Here is a 21540-nt window from a genome sequence, read left to right as displayed (position 1 = left end):
AGTGGGACTGAGACAGACAGATGCTGGCTGTGTTTTGAGTACCTGTCAGTTAGACTGACTGGCCATTCTGCAGCTGTACTTTATATTGCACATTAAATATACATGACCAAATGGATTATTCTATCAAGGACTTCATGGTGTTTGCAATAAAACTGAGGGGGTCATGATCATTGAATTATGTAGGTTATCTATGGCCTCTTTACATTTTAAAAGAAACAGTTGATCTACTTTGTTATGTACAGTAGGAACTACAACGTTAAATGAAACAGATAGGCTTGATTGAAAGATTATGGTGTGTGTAATGACATTGTTGGAGTGAGTGGCTCGAAAGTCTCTAATAAGACATTGTAGTGTATAGCAGTTAATCAGCACAGTGAATCTGTTGAGTACACACTTCATTCCTCTCCCACGTAACCCAGAGCAGCACAAGCAGCCGTAACCTAGACAACGTCACAGAGACAACAGCAGACAGTTTCACTACAGGGTCACTACACTCAGTGGAGACACACAGACACAGTCAGAACACAGCTGCTGGCCGAGAGGGAAAACACTTTAGACAGAGGATATGTGCGTCCAGCCTGCAACAGTTCTACAGTGAGCATGGGGTAGGGGTAGGGATGGAGTTGACCATTTAGGGAGATATAAGGTAAGTTATATGTAGCTTATGAACAGGGCTTCCCATCCCAAGACCTCGTAACATGACGGTGAAAAGGGCAAACATTTGACTGGATCTCAAAAAGGGATCAATGGATCCTAGCAGGTTCACTGTATCACAGCTCATGAACTCTAAAGACAATACACCCATTGAGAATAAACCCCCCTTTATCATTTCTCTGGTAAGCTATAAAATTAAATTAAAAACGACTTTCTCCGTGCAGGAAAAACATCAATGACATTAGAGCCTTTAGTGATTAATGTACTGTACTGTACAGCTATAGAGTAACTGGTGTGTCCAGAGGGCTCAGGTGGTCTGACTAAGGAGAGGCAGCCTTGTAGCACCTGTTGGTGGAGGTGGTGGTGGTGGTGGTGGCACAAAACCACGAGGCACAACGAGAGTGAGGAGAGGTGATTAGGGAACAACACAGGACTCCTATAGAATGTGACAAAAAAAACGACAACAGCAAAAACTAGGAGCAAAAGCCCAAAATAACGGTCAACCCTCGATGACAGAGCTGAGGGGACGGTTTAAACCGAGGGCAATGGGTTTACGGTTAATACCCTTAAGATTAGGGGATGGTTGGTTAGTTGGTTGGTTTCAGTGGAAAGGTGGGTATTGATTAGGCTGTGTGAGTGGGATCTATAAAGGGTTTCTGCTCAGATGGTCTGAGGGTTGTCCGTCTCCATGGTAGCACTCCATGGGCTGGAGGTGAAGGGTTAGAGGTTAAGGGTTAGTGAGGCTGGCAGGGCTGTAGGGAATAGGGGGCATTTCAAATGTTGGTTGGTTGGTATATAGGTAAATGTTGGTATATAGGTAAATGTTTCTTCATGTTAAGTTTCAGTATGTTAAGTTTCTGTATGTAAAGTTTCAGTATGTTAAGTTTCTGTATGTAAAGTTTCAGTATGTTCAGTTTCAGTATGTTAAGTGTCTGTATGTCTATATTGTATGTATTTTAAAGATTTGTGTTACATATTAATGTGTCCAGGTGGGAAAGGCTAGTATAAAGAATAGTGTGTTAATAGTGTTTATAGTGGGGGACAGCTTCAGACATGATCTGCATCTATTAGTGTCTCCATCCAATTAAAATTTGATCGGTCTTGGTAACACCACTAGAGACAACCTCCTTCTTGATTCAATCTAAGGCTGCATCCCAAATGGCAGCCAAATGGCTTCCTATTCCCTATGTAGTGCATTACTTTTGACCAGAGGGAATAGGGTCAAATTTGCGACGCACCCGAGATGAAGATCAGAGGGCTGGAGGGAGACAAGGCTGACCTCACACCTGGCCATCCCTATACTGATGTCAGTCACCTCTAAGGTGAGGCAAGTCGAAACATCCTAGTGGCAGCCCTGTACAACTCAATCTAGTTCTGCATGGCCAACAATGCATACTAAATAGCTTTACCTTTCAGACCCTGTTGGCTGCAGGAAAAGGAATTACTAATGCCAATCAACGGAACACTCCCAAGACAGAAGACACTTTATGTACGATGTGCATGTTACGTGGATAACATCACTTAATAATGCCATTTGGCCCCCTTAGGCTATTACATTTGACCTTAGCAATGACCTTTACCGGGACATATGCATTAGGTTATGCCTTGGGTTCAGAGCTACTGTTTGGCAAATGAGCTACTTGTGTAGAATATAAAGCACATACTTTGTGCATCATGTAGCTCTTACGTCTATGTCCGGCAGAGAGAAATGCATGCAAGTGGACTAGGGTGGCATGTTCCTATGTAGACAATGTACTGTGTCTTTGGATGTATATTTTGTCTGCAATGTTTGTCTGTTTCAGACTGAGGGTGTTGAGGGTCAGACTGAGTCAGACTGAGGGTGTTGTGGAGGGTTGGGGGTACGGAGTCACAGAACTCATCGTGAGAGGCTTGGCTCCCCCGCTTCATTACAGCCCTGCACAGAGAGAGGGGTCCCTTACCAGCCGCGACCGAGACTCACTTGGGCGTGAGGCGAGGGTCTCCATACGGGGCATAGGGGGACATGTTTAAGAGGAACTCCTTGGGCGGATAGGAGCTCCATCTCTGCTGCACGTTGCTGCTGTCATTGTTATTCCAAAAGTCCCTGTCTAGATCACTGCGGCCAGAGAGAGAGACAGGTAAGAGCAGTACAGCCAATCACAGTGGAGTAGGAGGGAGGAGTTTCAGGGATAGTAAGAAAGATAGGTCAGAGCAGCAGAGCCAATCACAGTGGAGCAAAGTGAAGGATGATTCTTGGAGAGAGACAGGATAGGGAAACAACCTTAGTTTAATAGATGAAATGTCAATCCAGGCAATAGAGATACACCTCTAATATTTGTAGAAAATAAATGGAAAATACATTAGGGGTAGGGGGTCCTGTACAGGGCCGGACTACCACATTAGGGGTAGGGCCCTGGGGCACCGACCTCCGGGGGCCCCCATTTCTTAAATCAGCTAACTTACTATATTTCAACACATTTTTCCATGGTGCAGAGGGAAAACCTTTACCTTCTCCCACAGGATCACTGTACCCACCCACACCTCCCACCACAGGACAGTTGCTCTGACCCACATGTACCAGGAGCACCTTGAAGGCATAGAGAGCATTTCGGGGTTGGATGAATATTCATTTGGAATAGTCTGCGCAGGGTAAGATAAGATCTGTGGACAAAATTAAAATGGATATTTTGATATTTAGGATTTCTAGAAGAGAGAATTACAGACCAGTTCATTTCAGTGATTGAAGGTAAGACGTCTCTTCTATTGTAGGTCGATTGGCAGGGGCTTCTAAAATGCTTTTAAGAAATGCAAGTATAGATCAAAAAACAGTCCCCTGGGTTTAGGCCAGTTCTCAAAAATGTTGCGGAGGGGTTGTGTTGGTAGTGTTTCGCCCCAGGGGACATCACATGCTCGCATGGCAGGGTGAAGTTGCAAATAAAAGAAGAAGGATTTGCCCTGTAAATTAAAAGTGTAATTTCTGATAGCGGGTCTGCTAAGAATGGCTCGATGGTCGGCGAGGGCCATGGGTAATACATCTATATCAAGAACTTTGTTGTACAGGTCCTTTGAAGTGAATATAAAGTCCACGAGAGAAACATTTTACATTTCCATAGGAGGGATTCATAATTCGACATTAAATTGTCAACTGTCACCTCATTTGCCCATTTCCGCAGTGCCACAGAGGTCAGATGCTGGTCTCCCCCCTGTCTGCCCAGATCTGTCTAGCCTGTACTCCCAAACTGCATTAAAGTCGCCACCAATAACTGGTCAGAAGTTAGCTAAATCTAGTGTCAGAGTACAGAATTGGTGATGAAATGAGTTATCGTAAGTGTTCGGTGCAAACACCAACAGAATAGTACTACTTGTTTTATTAAACAGCCTAATAATGGTCAGCTTAATAAAATTGATTGTACTCTCCCTGAGGGATCCTCCACCTAAATCATTGTATTGGAAGTTGCGTCTGGCAACAATAAGTACTCTTTTACTTTTTGTAGTAAAACATGATGAAGCAATGACATGATAATATTTGTTGGAAAAACAAGATACATTTTTGCGGCGTGTTCAGATCCCGTGCATTCGCAGTTTTTCAAGCTAATTTCCTGCTATTCTATATGTTTTGCCATGAGGCTGAGAGAAAATGTTGCAGTTTTGAAGCAAATTTCCTGCAATTGCACACATTTAGCTATCGTATGCTATCTGCCCCCCCAATTTAACAAAAACAAATTGGGTTGGGGGCCCCCTGGAGGTCGAGGGCCTAGGGGCACGTGCCCTGTGTGCCTGTTCGGTAATCTGGCCCTGGTACTGCATTTATAAAAGTAATTCCATTTTAATGTTCATAACATAGTTTCAGAGGAAAACATGTATGTCTTTGAAAAGAAAGTAGGAAAACAAGTGAATTAAGGAAGGTAAACATTGTATAGGTCTAAAGGGGATGGGCTATGGGAAAAGCATATCATCCATTCTGTGATCTTACACAGCATCCAGACTCATGGACAAATGAATAGATTATACCTCTCTCTGTACAAGAGATTAGATAACAGTGAAAGAGTAAAAAATGTATTCAACATCAATCACAGAGTAATATACAGTATGTTATAAGTCAACGTGAAACAGCAAAGGTTGGTTACACAGATAAAACATATCTTGGAAAAAGGGAGAGAGACAGAAAGAGAGAAGGGAGAAATGAAACAGGGAGGAGAGTGATGAAAGGGGGAATGGGAGAAATGAAACAGGGAGGAGAGTGATGAAAGGGGGAATGGGAGAAATGAAACAGGGAGGATAGTGATGAAAGGGGGAATGGGAGAAATGAAACAGGGAGGAGAGTGATGAAAGGGGGAATGGGAGAAATGAAACAGGGAGGAGAGTGATGAAAGGGGGAATGGGAGAAATGAAACAGGGAGGAGAGTGATGAAAGGGGGAATGGGAGAAATGAAACAGGGAGGAGAGTGATGAAAGGGGGAATGGGAGAAATGAAACAGGGAGGAGAGCGATGAAAGAGAGAGAGAAATGAAACAGGGAGGGAGTGAGAAAGGGAGAGAAATGAAACAGGGAGGAGAGTGATGAAAGGGAGAAGGGAGAAATGAAACAGGGAGGAGAGTGATGAAAGGGAGAATGGGAGAAATGAAACAGGGAGGAGAGTGATGAAAGGGGGAATGGGAGAAATGAAACAGGGAGGAGAGCGATGAAAGAGAGAATGGGAGAAATGAAACAGGGAGGAGAATGAAAGGGGGAATGGGAGAAATGGAGGAGAGAGTGATGAAAGGGGGAATGGGAGAAATGAAACAGGGAGGAGAGTGATGAAAGGGGAGAATGGGAGAAATGAAACAGGGAGGAGAGTGATGAAAGGGAGAATGGGAGAAATGAAACAGGGAGGAGAGTGATGAAAGGGGAGAATGGGAGAAATGAAACAGGGAGGAGAGTGATGAAAGGGAGAATGGGAGAACTGAAACAGGGAGGAGAGTGATGAAAGGGGGAATGGGAGAAATGAAACAGGGAGGAGAGTGATGAAAGGGGGAATGGGAGAAATGAAACAGGGAGGAGAGTGATGAAAGGGGGAATGGGAGAAATGAAACAGGGAGGAGAGCGATGAAAGAGAGAATGGGAGAAATGAAACAGGGAGGAGAGTGATAAAAGGGGGAATGGGAGAAATGAAACAGGGAGGAGAGTGATGAAAGGGGGAATGGGAGAAATGAAACAGGGAGGAGAGTGATGAAAGGGGGAATGGGAGAAATGAAACAGGGAGGAGAGTGATGAAAGGGGGAATGGGAGAAATGAAACAGGGAGGAGAGCGATGAAAGAGAGAATGGGAGAAATGAAACAGGGAGGAGAGTGATGAAAGGGGAATGGGAGAAATGAAACAGGGAGGAGAGCGATGAAAGAGAGAAGGGAGAAATGAAACAGGGAGGAGAGTGATGAAAGGGAGAAGGGAGAAATGAAACAGGGAGGAGAGTGATGAAAGGGAGAATGGGAGAAATGAAACAGGGAGGAGAGTGATGAAAGGGAGAATGGGAGAAATGAAACAGGGAGGAGAGTGATGAAAGGGGGAATGGGAGAAATGAAACAGAGAGGAGAGTGATGAAAGGGAGAAGGGAGAAATGAAACAGGGAGGAGAGTGATGAAAGGGGGAATGGGAGAAATGAAACAGGGAGGAGAGTGATGAAAGGGGGAATGGGAGAAATGAAACAGGGAGGAGAGTGATGAAAGGGGGAATGGGAGAAATGAAACAGGGAGGAGAGTGATGAAAGAGAGAAGGGAGAAATGAAACAGGGAGGAGAGTGATGAAAGGGAGAAGGGAGAAATGAAACAGGGAGGAGAGTGATGAAAGGGAGAATGGGAGAAATGAAACAGGGAGGAGAGTGATGAAAGGGAGAATGGGAGAAATGAAACAGGGAGGAGAGTGATGAAAGGGGAATGGGAGAAATGAAACAGGGAGGAGAGTGATGAAAGGGGGAATGGGAGAAATGAAACAGGAGGAGAGTGATGAAAGGGGGAATGGGAGAAATGAAACAGGGAGGAGAGTGATGAAAGGGAGAATGGGAGAAATGAAACAGGGAGGAGAGTGATGAAAGGGGGAATGGGAGAAATGAAACAGGGAGGAGAGTGATGAAAGGGAGAATGGGAGAAATGAAACAGGGAGGAGAGTGATGAAAGGGAGAATGGGAGAAATGAAACAGGGAGGAGAGTGATGAAAGGGGGAATGGGAGAAATGAAACAGGGAGGAGAGTGATGAAAGGGGGAATGGGAGAAATGAAACAGGGAGGAGAGTGATGAAAGGGGGAATGGGAGAAATGAAACAGGGAGATGAGAGAATGGGAGAAATGAAACAGGGAGGAGAGTGATGAAAGGGGGAATGGGAGAAATGAAACAGGGAGGAGAGTGATGAAAGGGGGAATGGGAGAAATGAAACAGGGAGGAGAGTGATGAAAGGGGGAATGGGAGAAATGAAACAGGGAGGAGAGTGATGAAAGGGGGAATGGGAGAAATGAAACAGGGAGGAGAGTGATGAAAGAGAGAAGGGAGAAATGAAACAGGGAGGAGAGTGATGAAAGGGGGAATGGGAGAAATGAAACAGGGAGGAGAGCGATGAAAGAGAGAAGGGAGAAATGAAACAGGGAGGAGAGTGATGAAAGGGAGAAGGGAGAAATGAAACAGGGAGGAGAGTGATGAAAGGGAGAATGGGAGAAATGAAACAGGGAGGAGAGTGATGAAAGGGAGAATGGGAGAAATGAAACAGGGAGGAGAGTGATGAAAGGGGGAATGGGAGAAATGAAACAGGGAGGAGAGTGATGAAAGAGAGAAGGGAGAAATGAAACAGGGAGGAGAGTGATGAAAGGGGAATGGGAGAAATGAAACAGGGAGGAGAGTGATGAAAGGGAGAATGGGAGAAATGAAACAGGGAGGAGAGTGATGAAAGGGGGAATGGGAGAAATGAAACAGGGAGGAGAGTGATGAAAGGGGGAATGGGAGAAATGAAACAGGGAGGAGAGTGATGAAAGGGGGAATGGGAGAAATGAAACAGGGAGGAGAGTGATGAAAGGGGGAATGGGAGAAATGAAACAGGGAGGAGAGTGATGAAAGGGGGAATGGGAGAAATGAAACAGGGAGGAGAGTGATGAAAGGGGGAATGGGAGAAATGAAACAGGGAGGAGAGTGATGAAAGGGAGAAGGGAGAAATGAAACAGGGAGGAGAGTGATGAAAGGGGGAATGGGAGAAATGAAACAGGGAGGAGAGTGATGAAAGGGAGAATGGGAGAAATGAAACAGGGAGGAGAGTGATGAAAGGGGGAATGGGAGAAATGAAACAGGGAGGAGAGCGATGAAAGAGAGAAGGGAGAAATGAAACAGGGAGGAGAGTGATGAAAGGGGGAATGGGAGAAATGAAACAGGGAGGAGAGCGATGAAAGAGAGAAGGGAGAAATGAAACAGGGAGGAGAGTGATGAAAGGGGGAATGGGAGAAATGAAACAGGGAGGAGAGCGATGAAAGAGAGAATGGGAGAAATGAAACAGGGAGGAGAGCGATGAAAGAGAGAAGGGAGAAATGAAACAGGGAGGAGAGTGATGAAAGGGAGAATGGGAGAAATGAAACAGGGAGGAGAGCGATGAAAGAGAGAAGGGAGAAATGAAACAGGGAGGAGAGTGATGAAAGGGAGAATGGGAGAAATGAAACAGGGAGGAGAGTGATGAAAGGGGGAATGGGAGAAATGAAACAGGGAGGAGAGTGATGAAAGGGGGAATGGGAGAAATGAAACAGGGAGGAGAGTGATGAAAGGGGGAATGGGAGAAATGAAACAGGGAGGAGAGTGATGAAAGGGGGAATGGGAGAAATGAAACAGGGAGGAGAGTGATGAAAGGGGGAATGGGAGAAATGAAACAGGGAGGAGAGTGATGAAAGAGAGAAGGGAGAAATGAAACAGGGAGGAGAGTGATGAAAGGGAGAATGGGAGAAATGAAACAGGGAGGAGAGTGATGAAAGGGGGAATGGGAGAAATGAAACAGGGAGGAGAGTGATGAAAGGGGGAATGGGAGAAATGAAACAGGGAGGAGAGTGATAAAAGGGGGAATGGGAGAAATGAAACAGGGAGGAGAGTGATGAAAGGGAGAATGGGAGAAATGAAACAGGAGGAGAGTGATGAAAGGGAGAATGGGAGAAATGAAACAGGGAGGAGAGTGATGAAAGGGAGAATGGGAGAAATGAAACAGGGAGGAGAGTGATGAAAGGGAGAATGGGAGAACTGAAACAGGGAGGAGAGTGATGAAAGGGGGAATGGGAGAAATGAAACAGGGAGGAGAGTGATGAAAGGGGAATGGGAGAAATGAAACAGGGAGGAGAGTGATGAAAGGGGGAATGGGAGAAATGAAACAGGGAGGAGAGCGATGAAAGAGAGAATGGGAGAAATGAAACAGGGAGGAGAGTGATAAAAGGGGGAATGGGAGAAATGAAACAGGGAGGAGAGTGATGAAAGGGGGAATGGGAGAAATGAAACAGGGAGGAGAGTGATGAAAGGGGAATGGGAGAAATGAAACAGGGAGGAGAGTGATGAAAGGGGGAATGGGAGAAATGAAACAGGGAGGAGAGCGATGAAAGAGAGAAGGAGAAATGAAACAGGGAGGAGAGTGATGAAAGGGGGAATGGGAGAAATGAAACAGGGAGGAGAGCGATGAAAGAGAGAAGGGAGAAATGAAACAGGGAGGAGAGTGATGAAAGGGAGAAGGGAGAAATGAAACAGGGAGGAGAGTGATGAAAGGGAGAATGGGAGAAATGAAACAGGGAGGAGAGTGATGAAAGGGAGAATGGGAGAAATGAAACAGGGAGGAGAGTGATGAAAGGGGAATGGGAGAAATGAAACAGAGAGGAGAGTGATGAAAGGGAGAAGGGAGAAATGAAACAGGGAGGAGAGTGATGAAAGGGGAATGGGAGAAATGAAACAGGGAGGAGAGTGATGAAAGGGGGAATGGGAGAAATGAAACAGGGAGGAGAGTGATGAAAGGGGGAATGGGAGAAATGAAACAGGGAGGAGAGTGATGAAAGAGAGAAGGGAGAAATGAAACAGGGAGGAGAGTGATGAAAGGGAGAAGGGAGAAATGAAACAGGGAGGAGAGTGATGAAAGGGAGAATGGGAGAAATGAAACAGGGAGAAGTGATGAAAGGGAGAATGGGAGAAATGAAACAGGAGGAGAGTGATGAAAGGGGGAATGGGAGAAATGAAACAGGGAGGAGAGTGATGAAAGGGGGAATGGGAGAAATGAAACAGGGAGGAGAGTGATGAAAGGGGGAATGGGAGAAATGAAACAGGGAGGAGAGTGATGAAAGGGAGAATGGGAGAAATGAAACAGGGAGGAGAGTGATGAAAGGGGGAATGGGAGAAATGAAACAGGGAGGAGAGTGATGAAAGGGAGAAGGGAGAAATGAAACAGGGAGGAGAGTGATGAAAGGGAGAATGGGAGAAATGAAACAGGGAGGAGAGTGATGAAAGGGGGAATGGGAGAAATGAAACAGGGAGGAGAGTGATGAAAGGGGGAATGGGAGAAATGAAACAGGGAGGAGAGTGATGAAAGGGGGAATGGGAGAAATGAAACAGGGAGGAGAGCGATGAAAGAGAGAATGGGAGAAATGAAACAGGGAGGAGAGTGATGAAAGGGGGAATGGGAGAAATGAAACAGGGAGGAGAGTGATGAAAGGGGGAATGGGAGAAATGAAACAGGGAGGAGAGTGATGAAAGGGGGAATGGGAGAAATGAAACAGGGAGGAGAGTGATGAAAGGGGGAATGGGAGAAATGAAACAGGGAGGAGAGCGATGAAAGAGAGAAGGGAGAAATGAAACAGGGAGGAGAGTGATGAAAGGGGGAATGGGAGAAATGAAACAGGGAGGAGAGCGATGAAAGAGAGAAGGGAGAAATGAAACAGGGAGGAGAGTGATGAAAGGGAGAAGGGAGAAATGAAACAGGGAGGAGAGTGATGAAAGGGAGAATGGGAGAAATGAAACAGGGAGGAGAGTGATGAAAGGGAGAATGGGAGAAATGAAACAGGGAGGAGAGTGATGAAAGGGGGAATGGGAGAAATGAAACAGGGAGGAGAGTGATGAAAGAGAGAAGGGAGAAATGAAACAGGGAGGAGAGTGATGAAAGGGGGAATGGGAGAAATGAAACAGGGAGGAGAGTGATGAAAGGGAGAATGGGAGAAATGAAACAGGGAGGAGAGTGATGAAAGGGGGAATGGGAGAAATGAAACAGGGAGGAGAGTGATGAAAGGGGGAATGGGAGAAATGAAACAGGGAGGAGAGTGATGAAAGGGGAATGGGAGAAATGAAACAGGGAGGAGAGTGATGAAAGGGGGAATGGGAGAAATGAAACAGGGAGGAGAGTGATGAAAGGGGGAATGGGAGAAATGAAACAGGGAGGAGAGTGATGAAAGGGGGAATGGGAGAAATGAAACAGGGAGGAGAGTGATGAAAGGGAGAAGGGAGAAATGAAACAGGGAGGAGAGTGATGAAAGGGGAATGGGAGAAATGAAACAGGAGGAGAGTGATGAAAGGGAGAATGGGAGAAATGAAACAGGGAGGAGAGTGATGAAAGGGGGAATGGGAGAAATGAAACAGGGAGGAGAGCGATGAAAGAGAGAAGGGAGAAATGAAACAGGGAGGAGAGTGATGAAAGGGGGAATGGGAGAAATGAAACAGGGAGGAGAGCGATGAAAGAGAGAAGGGAGAAATGAAACAGGGAGGAGAGTGATGAAAGGGGGAATGGGAGAAATGAAACAGGGAGGAGAGCGATGAAAGAGAGAATGGGAGAAATGAAACAGGGAGGAAGCGATGAAAGAGAGAAGGAGAAATGAAACAGGGAGGAAGTGATGAAAGGGAGAATGGGAGAAATGAAACAGGGAGGAGAGCGATGAAAGAGAGAAGGAGAAATGAAACAGGGAGGAGAGTGATGAAAGGGAGAATGGGAGAAATGAAACAGGGAGGAGAGTGATGAAAGGGGGAATGGGAGAAATGAGACAGGGAGGAGAGTGATGAAAGGGGAATGGGAGAAATGAAACAGGGAGGAGAGTGATGAAAGGGGGAATGGGAGAAATGAAACAGGGAGGAGAGTGATGAAAGGGGGAATGGGAGAAATGAAACAGGGAGGAGAGTGATGAAAGGGGGAATGGGAGAAATGAAACAGGGAGGAGAGTGATGAAAGAGAGAAGGGAGAAATGAAACAGGGAGGAGAGTGATGAAAGGGAGAAGGGAGAAATGAAACAGGGAGGAGAGTGATGAAAGGGAGAATGGGAGAAATGAAACAGGGAGGAGAGTGATGAAAGGGGGAATGGGAGAAATGAAACAGGGAGGAGAGTGATGAAAGGGAGAATGGGAGAAATGAAACAGGGAGGAGAGTGATGAAAGGGGGAATGGGAGAAATGAAACAGGGAGGAGAGCGATGAAAGAGAGAAGGGAGAAATGAAACAGGGAGGAGAGTGATGAAAGGGGGAATGGGAGAAATGAAACAGGGAGGAGAGCGATGAAAGAGAGAAGGGAGAAATGAAACAGGGAGGAGAGCGATGAAAGAGAGAATGGGAGAAATGAAACAGGGAGGAGAGCGATGAAAGAGAGAAGGGAGAAATGAAACAGGGAGGAGAGTGATGAAAGGGAGAATGGGAGAAATGAAACAGGGAGGAGAGTGATGAAAGGGGAATGGGAGAAATGAAACAGGGAGGAGAGTGATGAAAGGGGGAATGGGAGAAATGAAACAGGGAGGAGTGATGAAAGGGGGAATGGGAGAAATGAAACAGGGAGGAAGTGATGAAAGGGGAATGGGAGAAATGAAACAGGGAGGAGAGTGATGAAAGGGGGAATGGGAGAAATGAAACAGGGAGGAGAGTGATGAAAGGGAGAATGGGAGAAATGAAACAGGGAGGAGAGCGATGAAAGAGAGAATGGGAGAAATGAAACAGGGAGGAGAGCGATGAAAGAGAGAAGGGAGAAATGAAACAGGGAGGAGAGTGATGAAAGGGAGAATGGGAGAAATGAAACAGGGAGGAGAGCGATGAAAGAGAAGGGAGAAATGAAACAGGGAGGAGAGTGATGAAAGGGAGAATGGGAGAAATGAAACAGGGAGGAGAGTGATGAAAGGGGGAATGGGAGAAATGAAACAGGGAGGAGAGTGATGAAAGGGGGAATGGGAGAAATGAAACAGGGAGGAGAGTGATGAAAGGGGGAATGGGAGAAATGAAACAGGGAGGAGAGTGATGAAAGGGGAATGGGAGAAATGAAACAGGGAGGAGAGTGATGAAAGGGGGAATGGGAGAAATGAAACAGGGAGGAGAGTGATGAAAGAGAGAAGGGAGAAATGAAACAGGGAGGAGAGTGATGAAAGGGAGAAGGGAGAAATGAAACAGGGAGGAGTGATGAAAGGGGGAATGGGAGAAATGAAACAGGGAGGAGAGTGATGAAAGGGGGAATGGGAGAAATGAAACAGGGAGGAGAGTGATGAAAGGGGAATGGGAGAAATGAAACAGGGAGGAGAGTGATGAAAGGGGGAATGGGAGAAATGAAACAGGGAGGAGAGTGATGAAAGGGGGAATGGGAGAAATGAAACAGGGAGGAGAGTGATGAAAAGAGAAGGGAGAAATGAAACAGGGAGGAGAGTGATGGGAGAAATGAAACAGGGAGGAGAGTGATGAAAGGGAGAATGGGAGAAATGAAACAGGGAGGAGAGTGATGAAAGGGAGAATGGGAGAAATGAAACAGGGAGGAGAGTGATGAAAGGGGGAATGGGAGAAATGAAACAGGGAGGAGAGTGATGAAAGGGGGAATGGGAGAAATGAAACAGGGAGGAGAGTGATGAAAGGGGGAATGGGAGAAATGAAACAGGGAGGAGAGTGATGAAAGGGGGAATGGGAGAAATGAAACAGGGAGGAGAGTGATGAAAGGGGGAATGGGAGAAATGAAACAGGGAGGAGAGCGATGAAAGAGAAGGGAGAAATGAAACAGGGAGGAGAGTGATGAAAGGGGGAATGGGAGAAATGAAACAGGGAGGAGAGCGATGAAAGAGAAGGGAGAAATGAAACAGGGAGGAGAGTGATGAAAGGGAGAAGGAGAAATGAAACAGGGAGGAGAGTGATGAAAGGGAGAATGGGAGAAATGAAACAGGGAGGAGAGTGATGAAAGGGAGAATGGGAGAAATGAAACAGGGAGGAGAGTGATGAAAGGGGGAATGGGAGAAATGAAACAGGGAGGAGAGTGATGAAAGGGGGAATGGGAGAAATGAAACAGGGAGGAGAGTGATGAAAGGGGGAATGGGAGAAATGAAACAGGGAGGAGAGTGATGAAAGGGGGAATGGGAGAACAGGTGGTATGGTGACAGAGGAGGGAGAGGACTGCTGGGTTAGCTGGAGACAGAGACCACCGTCCGTCAGGTCTTGGGCTGCGCAGCTGCAACCATGAAGCAGGAATGTTAACAACAAACAGTCATACAGTAGAATATATCATCAAGACATTGCTGCAGGTAACGTTGGACATCAAATACAATTTTTTTTTATTGGGATTGGGCTACAGCTATAAATGCACTATGATACGCATAATATTAGGTATAGTGCTCGTTTAAGTGATTCTGACTATTTTACTTTACAAGGCATTGAGATAAAGGGTACCTTAGTGCAATCCAAGTAGAACATTGGTTTTAGGTTTCAAGTTTAAATTTCAACTGAAACTCAGCGAAGGTAATAACCTTCAGGCTGTAAAATAAAGTAACACTGCTGTTGGACAGTAAACTAGTGGCTTATCAGGGGTGGGTTAAATGTGGAAGACACATTTCAGTAGAATACATTCAGTTGGACAGTAAACTAGTGGCTTATCAGGGGTGGGTTAAATGTGGAAGACACATTTCAGTAGAATACATTCAGTTGGACAGTAAACTAGTGGCTTATCAGGGGTGGGTTAAATGTGGAAGACACATTTCAGTAGAATACATTCAGTTGGACAGTAAACTAGTGGCTTATCAGGGGTGGGTTAAATGTGGAAGACACATTTCAGTAGAATCCATTCAGTTGGACAACTGACTAGGTCCCCCCTTTCCTTTGTCAGTAAGACATTATTACCACCCCATTGAGTGTTCAGGGACACATCATGTAGTTCCTCATTTTACTGGACTTTAACATGCTCTTTATCTGAAGCCTGTCAAATGAAGTATGCTATAATTTATGCCTCTTGTTTTCACAGGAAGGGCTGTAAAGGAGTTGTCAAGATACGCTTATTTAACAACCACAACTCCCCTTTTCATTGCTAAATATGTTCCTTCACCCTCCATATCTCAGCGGGTTTCAGTGTTGTTGCCTTTTATTTGAGCACACCCAGGTATTTGCCTCTCATCCTCTTGACAGTGCCAGTTAGCTGTGCTGTAGTGAATCCCTCAAAGCTCAGCCAGTAACCCCCCCACACACACACACCACCCAACACCTACTTGATGGCTTTGTTTTCCCCTCGGCCACGAATCTGAACTGAATCTGGGGTGCTGGCTGCCTCCACCCCAGGCTTGTTCCTCTTCCCCTGGAGAGAGAGAGAAAGGGGGAGAGAGAGAGAGAGAGAGAGAGAGAGAGAGAGAGAGAGAGAGAGAGAGAGAGAGAGAGAGAGAGAGAGAGAGAGAGAGAGGGAGAGAGATAGACAGAGAGAGAGAGAGAGAGAGAGAGAAAGAGACAGAGAGAGAGAGAGACAGAGAGAGACAGAAAGACAGAGATTGAGACAGAGAGAGAGAGAGACACAGAGAGAGAGAGACAGAGAGAGACAGAAAGACAGAGATTGAGACAGAGAGAGAGAGAGAGACAGAGAGAGAGAGAGAGAGAGAGAGAGAGAGAGAGAGAGGGGCAGAGAGAGATAGAGAGAGAGAGAGAGAGAAAGAGAGAGAGAGAAAGAGACAGAGAGAGAGAGAGACAGAGAGAGACAGAAAGACAGAGATTGAGACAGAGAGAGAGACAGAGAAGGAGATAAATCATTTCCTTCGTGTCCATTGCCTTGTGTCTTTCTGTGAGCTGTCTTGATGGCTGTTTACATCTGAAAACACTTTACCAGCGGAGCCTTCATTACGGAGCCTTTAGCATGCCATCAGGTGCCAAAAATATGCTAAATGATCCCAGGCAACACTTTGGATGCGAGCCAGCACATGTGCATGCTCCGCCCACCTGAGGATCTATTTCCTGTGTTTGAGGGGTGAAAAATCCACTTGTCACTTAAATTTAGCTGGATTGATTGCTTTCATTTTACTCATGCGACTCTTTCATACTCTTGCTAGTGCCTGTCATTTTTTCCCCCATTAATGTTACAACCGTGGAAATGTTTGTAATGACCTGTCAAACACACCACAGAAATGGGCTCAATGGAATACACAGTCGATCCAGTGCATCTAAAAGAACGCTTGCTTAGTCGGGGATTTAACGCATCGTCTAGACACTTACATCACAAGAGAAGAAAGAGACCTCTATTTTGATGGGTGTTCATATTTTGGGGAAGTGAAATGTTTACAAATAAAATAAAATAAACTTCATAAAATGAACACTCTGATTATAGTGATATTATGTCTGATGTCGCAAACAATGTAAAGTAAACGTCCTCTCCCTGTCAACTGAGTGTATTTTCAGCAAACTTAACATGTGTAAATATTTGTATGAACATAACAAGATTCAACAACTAAGACATAGACTGAACACATTCCACAGACATGTGACTATCAGAAATGGAATAATGTGTCCCTGAACAATGGGGGGGTAACAGTCAGTATCTGGTGTGGCCACCAGCTGCAAAAAGTACTGCAGTGCATCTCCTCCTCAAGGACTGGACCAGATTTGCCAGTTCTTGCTGTGAGATGTTACCCCACTCTTACACCAATGCACCTGCAAGTTCCCGGACATTCCTGGGGGGAATGGCCCTAGCCCTCACCCTCCGATCGAACAGATCCTAGACGTGCTCAATGGGATTGAGATCCGGGCTCTTTGCTGGCCATGGCAGAACACTGACATTCCTGTCTTGCAGGAAATCATGCACAGAACGAGCAGTATGGCTGTTGGCATTGTCATACCGTAGGGTCAAGTCAGGATGAGCCTGCAGGAAGGGTACCACATGAGGGAGGAGGATGTCCTCCCTGTAACGCACAGCATTGAGATTGCCTGCAATGACAACAATCTCAGTCTGATGATGCTGTGACACACCGCCCCAGACCATGATGGACCCTCAATCTCCAAATCGATCTCGCTCCAGAGTACAGACCTCAGTGTAACGCTCATTCCTGCGACGATAAACGCGAACTAGACCATCACCCCTGGTGAGACAAAACCGAGACTCGTCAGTGAAGAGCACTTTTTGCCAGTCCTGTCTGGTCCAGCGACGGTGGGTTTGTGCCCATAGGCGATGTTGTTGCCGGTGATGTTTGGTGAGGACCTGCCTTACAACAGGCCTACAAGTCCTCAGTCCAGCCTCTCTCAGCCTATTGCGGACAGTTTGAGCACTGATGGAGGGATTGTGCGTTCCTGGTGTAACTCGGGCAGTTGTTGTTGCCATCCTGTACCTGTCCCGCAGGTGTGATGTTTGGATGTACCGATCCTGAGCAGGCGTTGTTACATGTGGTCTGCCACTGCGAGGACGATCAGCTGTCCGTCCTGTCTCCCTGTAGCGCTGTCTTAGGCGTCTCACAGTACAAAGATCGTACATTTTGGAAAAATATCCTCTGATCTGATGAAACAAAAATAGAACTGTTTTCCCGTAATAACCATCGTTATGTTTGGAGGAAATAGGGGGAGGCTTGCAAGCCAAAGAACACCATCCTAATCGTGAAGCACGGGGGTGGCAGCATCATGTTGTGGGGGTGCTTTGCTGCAGGAGGGACTGGTGCATTTCACAAAATAGATGGCATCATAAGGTGGGAAAATGATGTGGATACATTGAAGCAACATCTCAAGACATCAGTTAAAGCTTGGTTGCAAATGGGTTTTCCAAATCAACAATGACCCCAAGCATACTTCCAACATTGTAGCAAAATGGCTTAAGGACAATAAAGTCAAGGTATTGGAGTTGCCATCACAAAGCCTTGACCTCAATCCGATAGAAAATGTGTGGGCAGACCTGAAAAAGCGTGTGCGAGCAAGGAGGCCTACAAACCTGACTCAGTTACACCAGCTCTGTCAACTTATTGTGGGAAGCTTGTGGAAGGCTACCCAAAACGTTTGACCCAAGTTAAACAATTTAAAGGCAATGCTACCAAATACTAATTGAGTGTATGTAAACTTCTGACCTACTGGGAATGCGATGAAAGAAATCATTCTCTCTACTATTATTCTGACATTTCACATTCTTTTTTTTTCAATTTAAAGTTTTTAAAAAGTTTTCTTGTTTTTCAATCAACCAACAAAAGACATTCCGCATTCACAGATGTGACAGATTTAAAAAATATATAAATAAAACATTATTATAATATATTAAAAAATAATAATAATAATAGTAATAAAAAATAAAAAATAAAAACAATAATATAATAATAATATCTATTTATTAAAAAAATAAAAATAAATATATAAAACTTGCAGCAGCACTATCAAGGTTTTTATTAGCTATTTCTAGCCTTCGCTGAGACGATGAGCAAATAATTAGTTTTTAGATTTTACAGCACCTTACACAACATGTATCTGCTCATTTCCATAATCACCCCATTCACTCTGTCCAATTTGAAATATAGTTGAGGATTGGAGACCAGAGTCTATCAAACTTGGGCTGTCTCTTGCGGAGGTCATAAGTGAGCTTTTCAAGAGGGAGAAAGTCAACAATCTGGTCAATCCCCATTTTAAATGTAGGAGGGGTATTAGAGGCTCACAATAGAAGAATACATTTCTTAGCAAAGTATGTAATAGTCATGAGCAAATTGTCTCTGGCAGGATCAAGAACAAAGTCCTGCTGGGCATTAGGAAGATAGATACACGGGGTCATATCAAACGGTACATCTAGTATTTTCTGTGCAGCAGTATGTATAGATTGCCTAAATCTGGCAATCTCTCAAACAGTTCCAAAATACATGCATATAGGTTCCACTTTCAGAGGTACATCTTTTACAGTTAGGAGAGATGTCAATTTTCATTCTATGGAGTCTCAAAGGAGTGTAATAAAATGTGTACAAAAATATGTAATTAGATTATTTCATTTTTACATTAGTAGAGGAGCAGTATACCCTGTCGCAAACCTCTGCCCATAACTCATCACTGATATTCAGACCAAGGTCCTTTTCCCAGATTATTTTCAAAGGAGTAAAGGAGGAGCCTCCTTTCTCAGAAAGGAGTCTATATATATAAGATATTTAGCCTTTAATGGATTGTGCTGTGACAAGAAGGGTTTCAACTTCATTCAACTGAGTTCTAAACCTCCTCTTGGAAGTAAATGAGGAAATTACATGTCCAATTTGAAGATATAAAAAATTTGGCACATCGAATTCATATGTTGCCCACTTAACTAAAGTTATTGATGAATATAATTGAGCTTAGGGACAATGAACCACAGGATTGGGCTTCTATCTGAATCCACGTTGACTCTTGTCTGTTTGTGATCCATGTTAGCATGTTGCGGATTTGGGCAGAGGGAGGGAAGGGAATTCAGTCCGTTAGTAGTCATCATGGCATTTGAATGAGAGTATAGTGATGTGATCCATTTAATAAAGTTTGGGCCCATATTGAACTTTTCTAAGACTGAGAACAGAAAGCTCGACTCCATCCTGTCGAACGCCTTCTCAGCATCCAGTGAAGCCAGCAGGACAGGGGTCTTCTGTGCGTTTACTTGATCAATAATATCAAAAAGACGGCGAATGTTATCAGAAGAGTATCTGTCTCTAATAAATCCAGTTTGGTCCGCTTTTATTATTTTGGGAAGAAGAGTGTTGTCTTATGGCGAGCAATTTGGTAATTATTTTGTAGTCGAAATCCAACAAGTTTATGGGCCTTTTTTGAGCAACACTATAATGCGAACTGTGTGCATTGAGTCTGGGAGAACTCAGTTTTTGCAAAAATCATCCAGCATTGGCATGAAAATAGGGCTAAGCTGGGGCCAAAAAGCTTTGTAGAACTCTCTGGGGAATCCATCTGGGCCTGGGGACTTGTTAGGTGGCATGGAGGTAATTGCCTCCAGGATCTCCTCAGGAGTGAAGGGGGAGTTGAGATCTTCTTGGTCGGTATCTGATAGTTTAGGTAGCAAGTTTCACTTGGCTCTGTCATAACCTCACATGGTCTCTCCTATCATTGCTATGCAGACGACACACAATTAATCTTCTCCTTTCCCCCTTCTGATGACCAGGTGGCGAATCGCATCTCTGCATGTCTGGCAGACATATCAGTGTGGATGACGGATCACCACCTCAAGCTGAACCTCGGCAAGACGGAGCTGCTCTTCCTCCCGGGGAAGGACTGCCCGTTCCATGATCTCGCCATCACGGTTGACAACTCCACTGTGTCCTCCTCCCAGAGCGCTAAGAACCTTGGCGTGATCCTGGACAACACCCTGTCGTTCTCAACTAACATCAAGGCGGTGGCCCGTTCCTGTAGGTTCATGCTCTACAACATCCGCAGAGTACGATCCTGCCTCACACAGGAAGCGGCGCAGGTCCTAATCCAGGCACTTGTCATCTCCCGTCTGGATTACTGCAACTCGCTGTTGGCTGGGCTCCCTGCCTGTGCCATTAAACCCCTACAACTCATCCAGAACGCCGCAGCCCGTCTGGTGTTCAACCTTCTCAAGTTCTCTCACGTCACCCAGCTCCTCCGCTCTCTCCACTGGCTTCCAGTTGAAGCTCGCATCCGCTACAAGACCATGGTGCTTGCCTATGGAGCTGTGAGGGGAACGGCACCTCAGTACCTCCAGGCTCTGATCAGGCCCTACACCCAAACAAGGGCACTGCGTTCATCCACCTCTGGCCTGCTCGCCTCCCTACCACTGAGGAAGTACAGTTCCCGCTCAGCCCAGTCAAAACTGTTCGCTGCTCTGGCCCCCCAATGGTGGAACAAACTCCCTCACGACGCCAGGACAGCGGAGTCAATCACCACCTTCCGGAGACACCTGAAACCCCACCTCTTTAAGGAATACCTAGGATAGGATAAAGTAATCCTTCTCACCCCCCTTAAAAGATTTAGATGCACTATTGTAAAGTGGCTGCTCCACTGGATGTCATAAGGTGAATGCACCAATTTGTAAGTCGCTCTGGATAAGAGCGTCTGCTAAATGACTTAAATGTAATGTAAATGTAAGTTTCTCTCTAGGAAGGAGTGGAGATCTGCCTCCGTGTGTTTTCTCTCAGAGGTATATATTTTACAGTAAAAATCATGAAAAGTTCAATTGATATTTTTTGGGTCATATGTGACCTCGTCCTCTGCTGTTCGGATAGCCATGATTGTACGCTCTGCCTGCTCTTTTTTAAATTGGTAAGCAAGCAATCTACTCGGCCTATTGCTATACTCATGGTATTTCTGTTTAGTAAAGAAAACTTTTTTTTTTTATCTCCCGAGTGTAGTCCAAATTTGGTTTGGCTTTGGCTGCTTTAAGTTGACTCCAGGAGGTGCTGTCTGGGGATTGTTTATGTATTCTTTCACAGCATTCCAGCTCCCTCTCAAGATCTAGCCTGTGTGCTTCCATTGTTTTTTTCTTAGAGGAAGCATATGCAATTAGATGATCTCTTAGTGTGGCTTTGGCAGCATCCCACATTGTGGCCGGAGAAACAATCTTTGTTGTCTTGTGTGTGGTTGTCTGTCCATGTAGTTACCAATGTATGGAACGCTTCGTTTGATAACATGGAGGTGTTGAATTTCCAGCTCTTTGACCTCGGGATGTTTTTGCAGAGGTCAAAGCGGAGGTGGACAAAGGCGTGATCTGAAAGTGCTATGGGTCCGATTGTACACGTGGCAGAATTTATGAAAC

At 45.3% G+C, this 21540-nt stretch overlaps 1 protein-coding gene across 1 annotated transcript in view; it reads right to left on the bottom strand.

Annotated features, from left to right (window-relative positions):
• Nucleotides 1–21540, bottom strand: part of LOC115112767 (synaptotagmin-7-like) — a 126448-nt gene that overhangs the window by 92171 nt on the left and 12737 nt on the right. The window contains exons 4-6 of the mRNA XM_065012572.1: nucleotides 15071–15156; nucleotides 14599–14604; nucleotides 2615–2749 (exon numbers count right to left, since the gene is read on the bottom strand). Coding sequence (XP_064868644.1) covers nucleotides 2615–2749; nucleotides 14599–14604; nucleotides 15071–15156 — 227 coding nt within the window. The remainder of the gene's footprint in view (nucleotides 1–2614; nucleotides 2750–14598; nucleotides 14605–15070; nucleotides 15157–21540) is intronic.

Source organism: Oncorhynchus nerka, linkage group LG28, assembly GCF_034236695.1.
Source record: "Oncorhynchus nerka isolate Pitt River linkage group LG28, Oner_Uvic_2.0, whole genome shotgun sequence".
NCBI classification, from domain to species: Eukaryota; Metazoa; Chordata; class Actinopteri; order Salmoniformes; family Salmonidae; genus Oncorhynchus; species Oncorhynchus nerka.
Note: the sequence above shows the minus strand (reverse complement) of the source record. Positions and strands in the feature narration are given on the sequence as shown.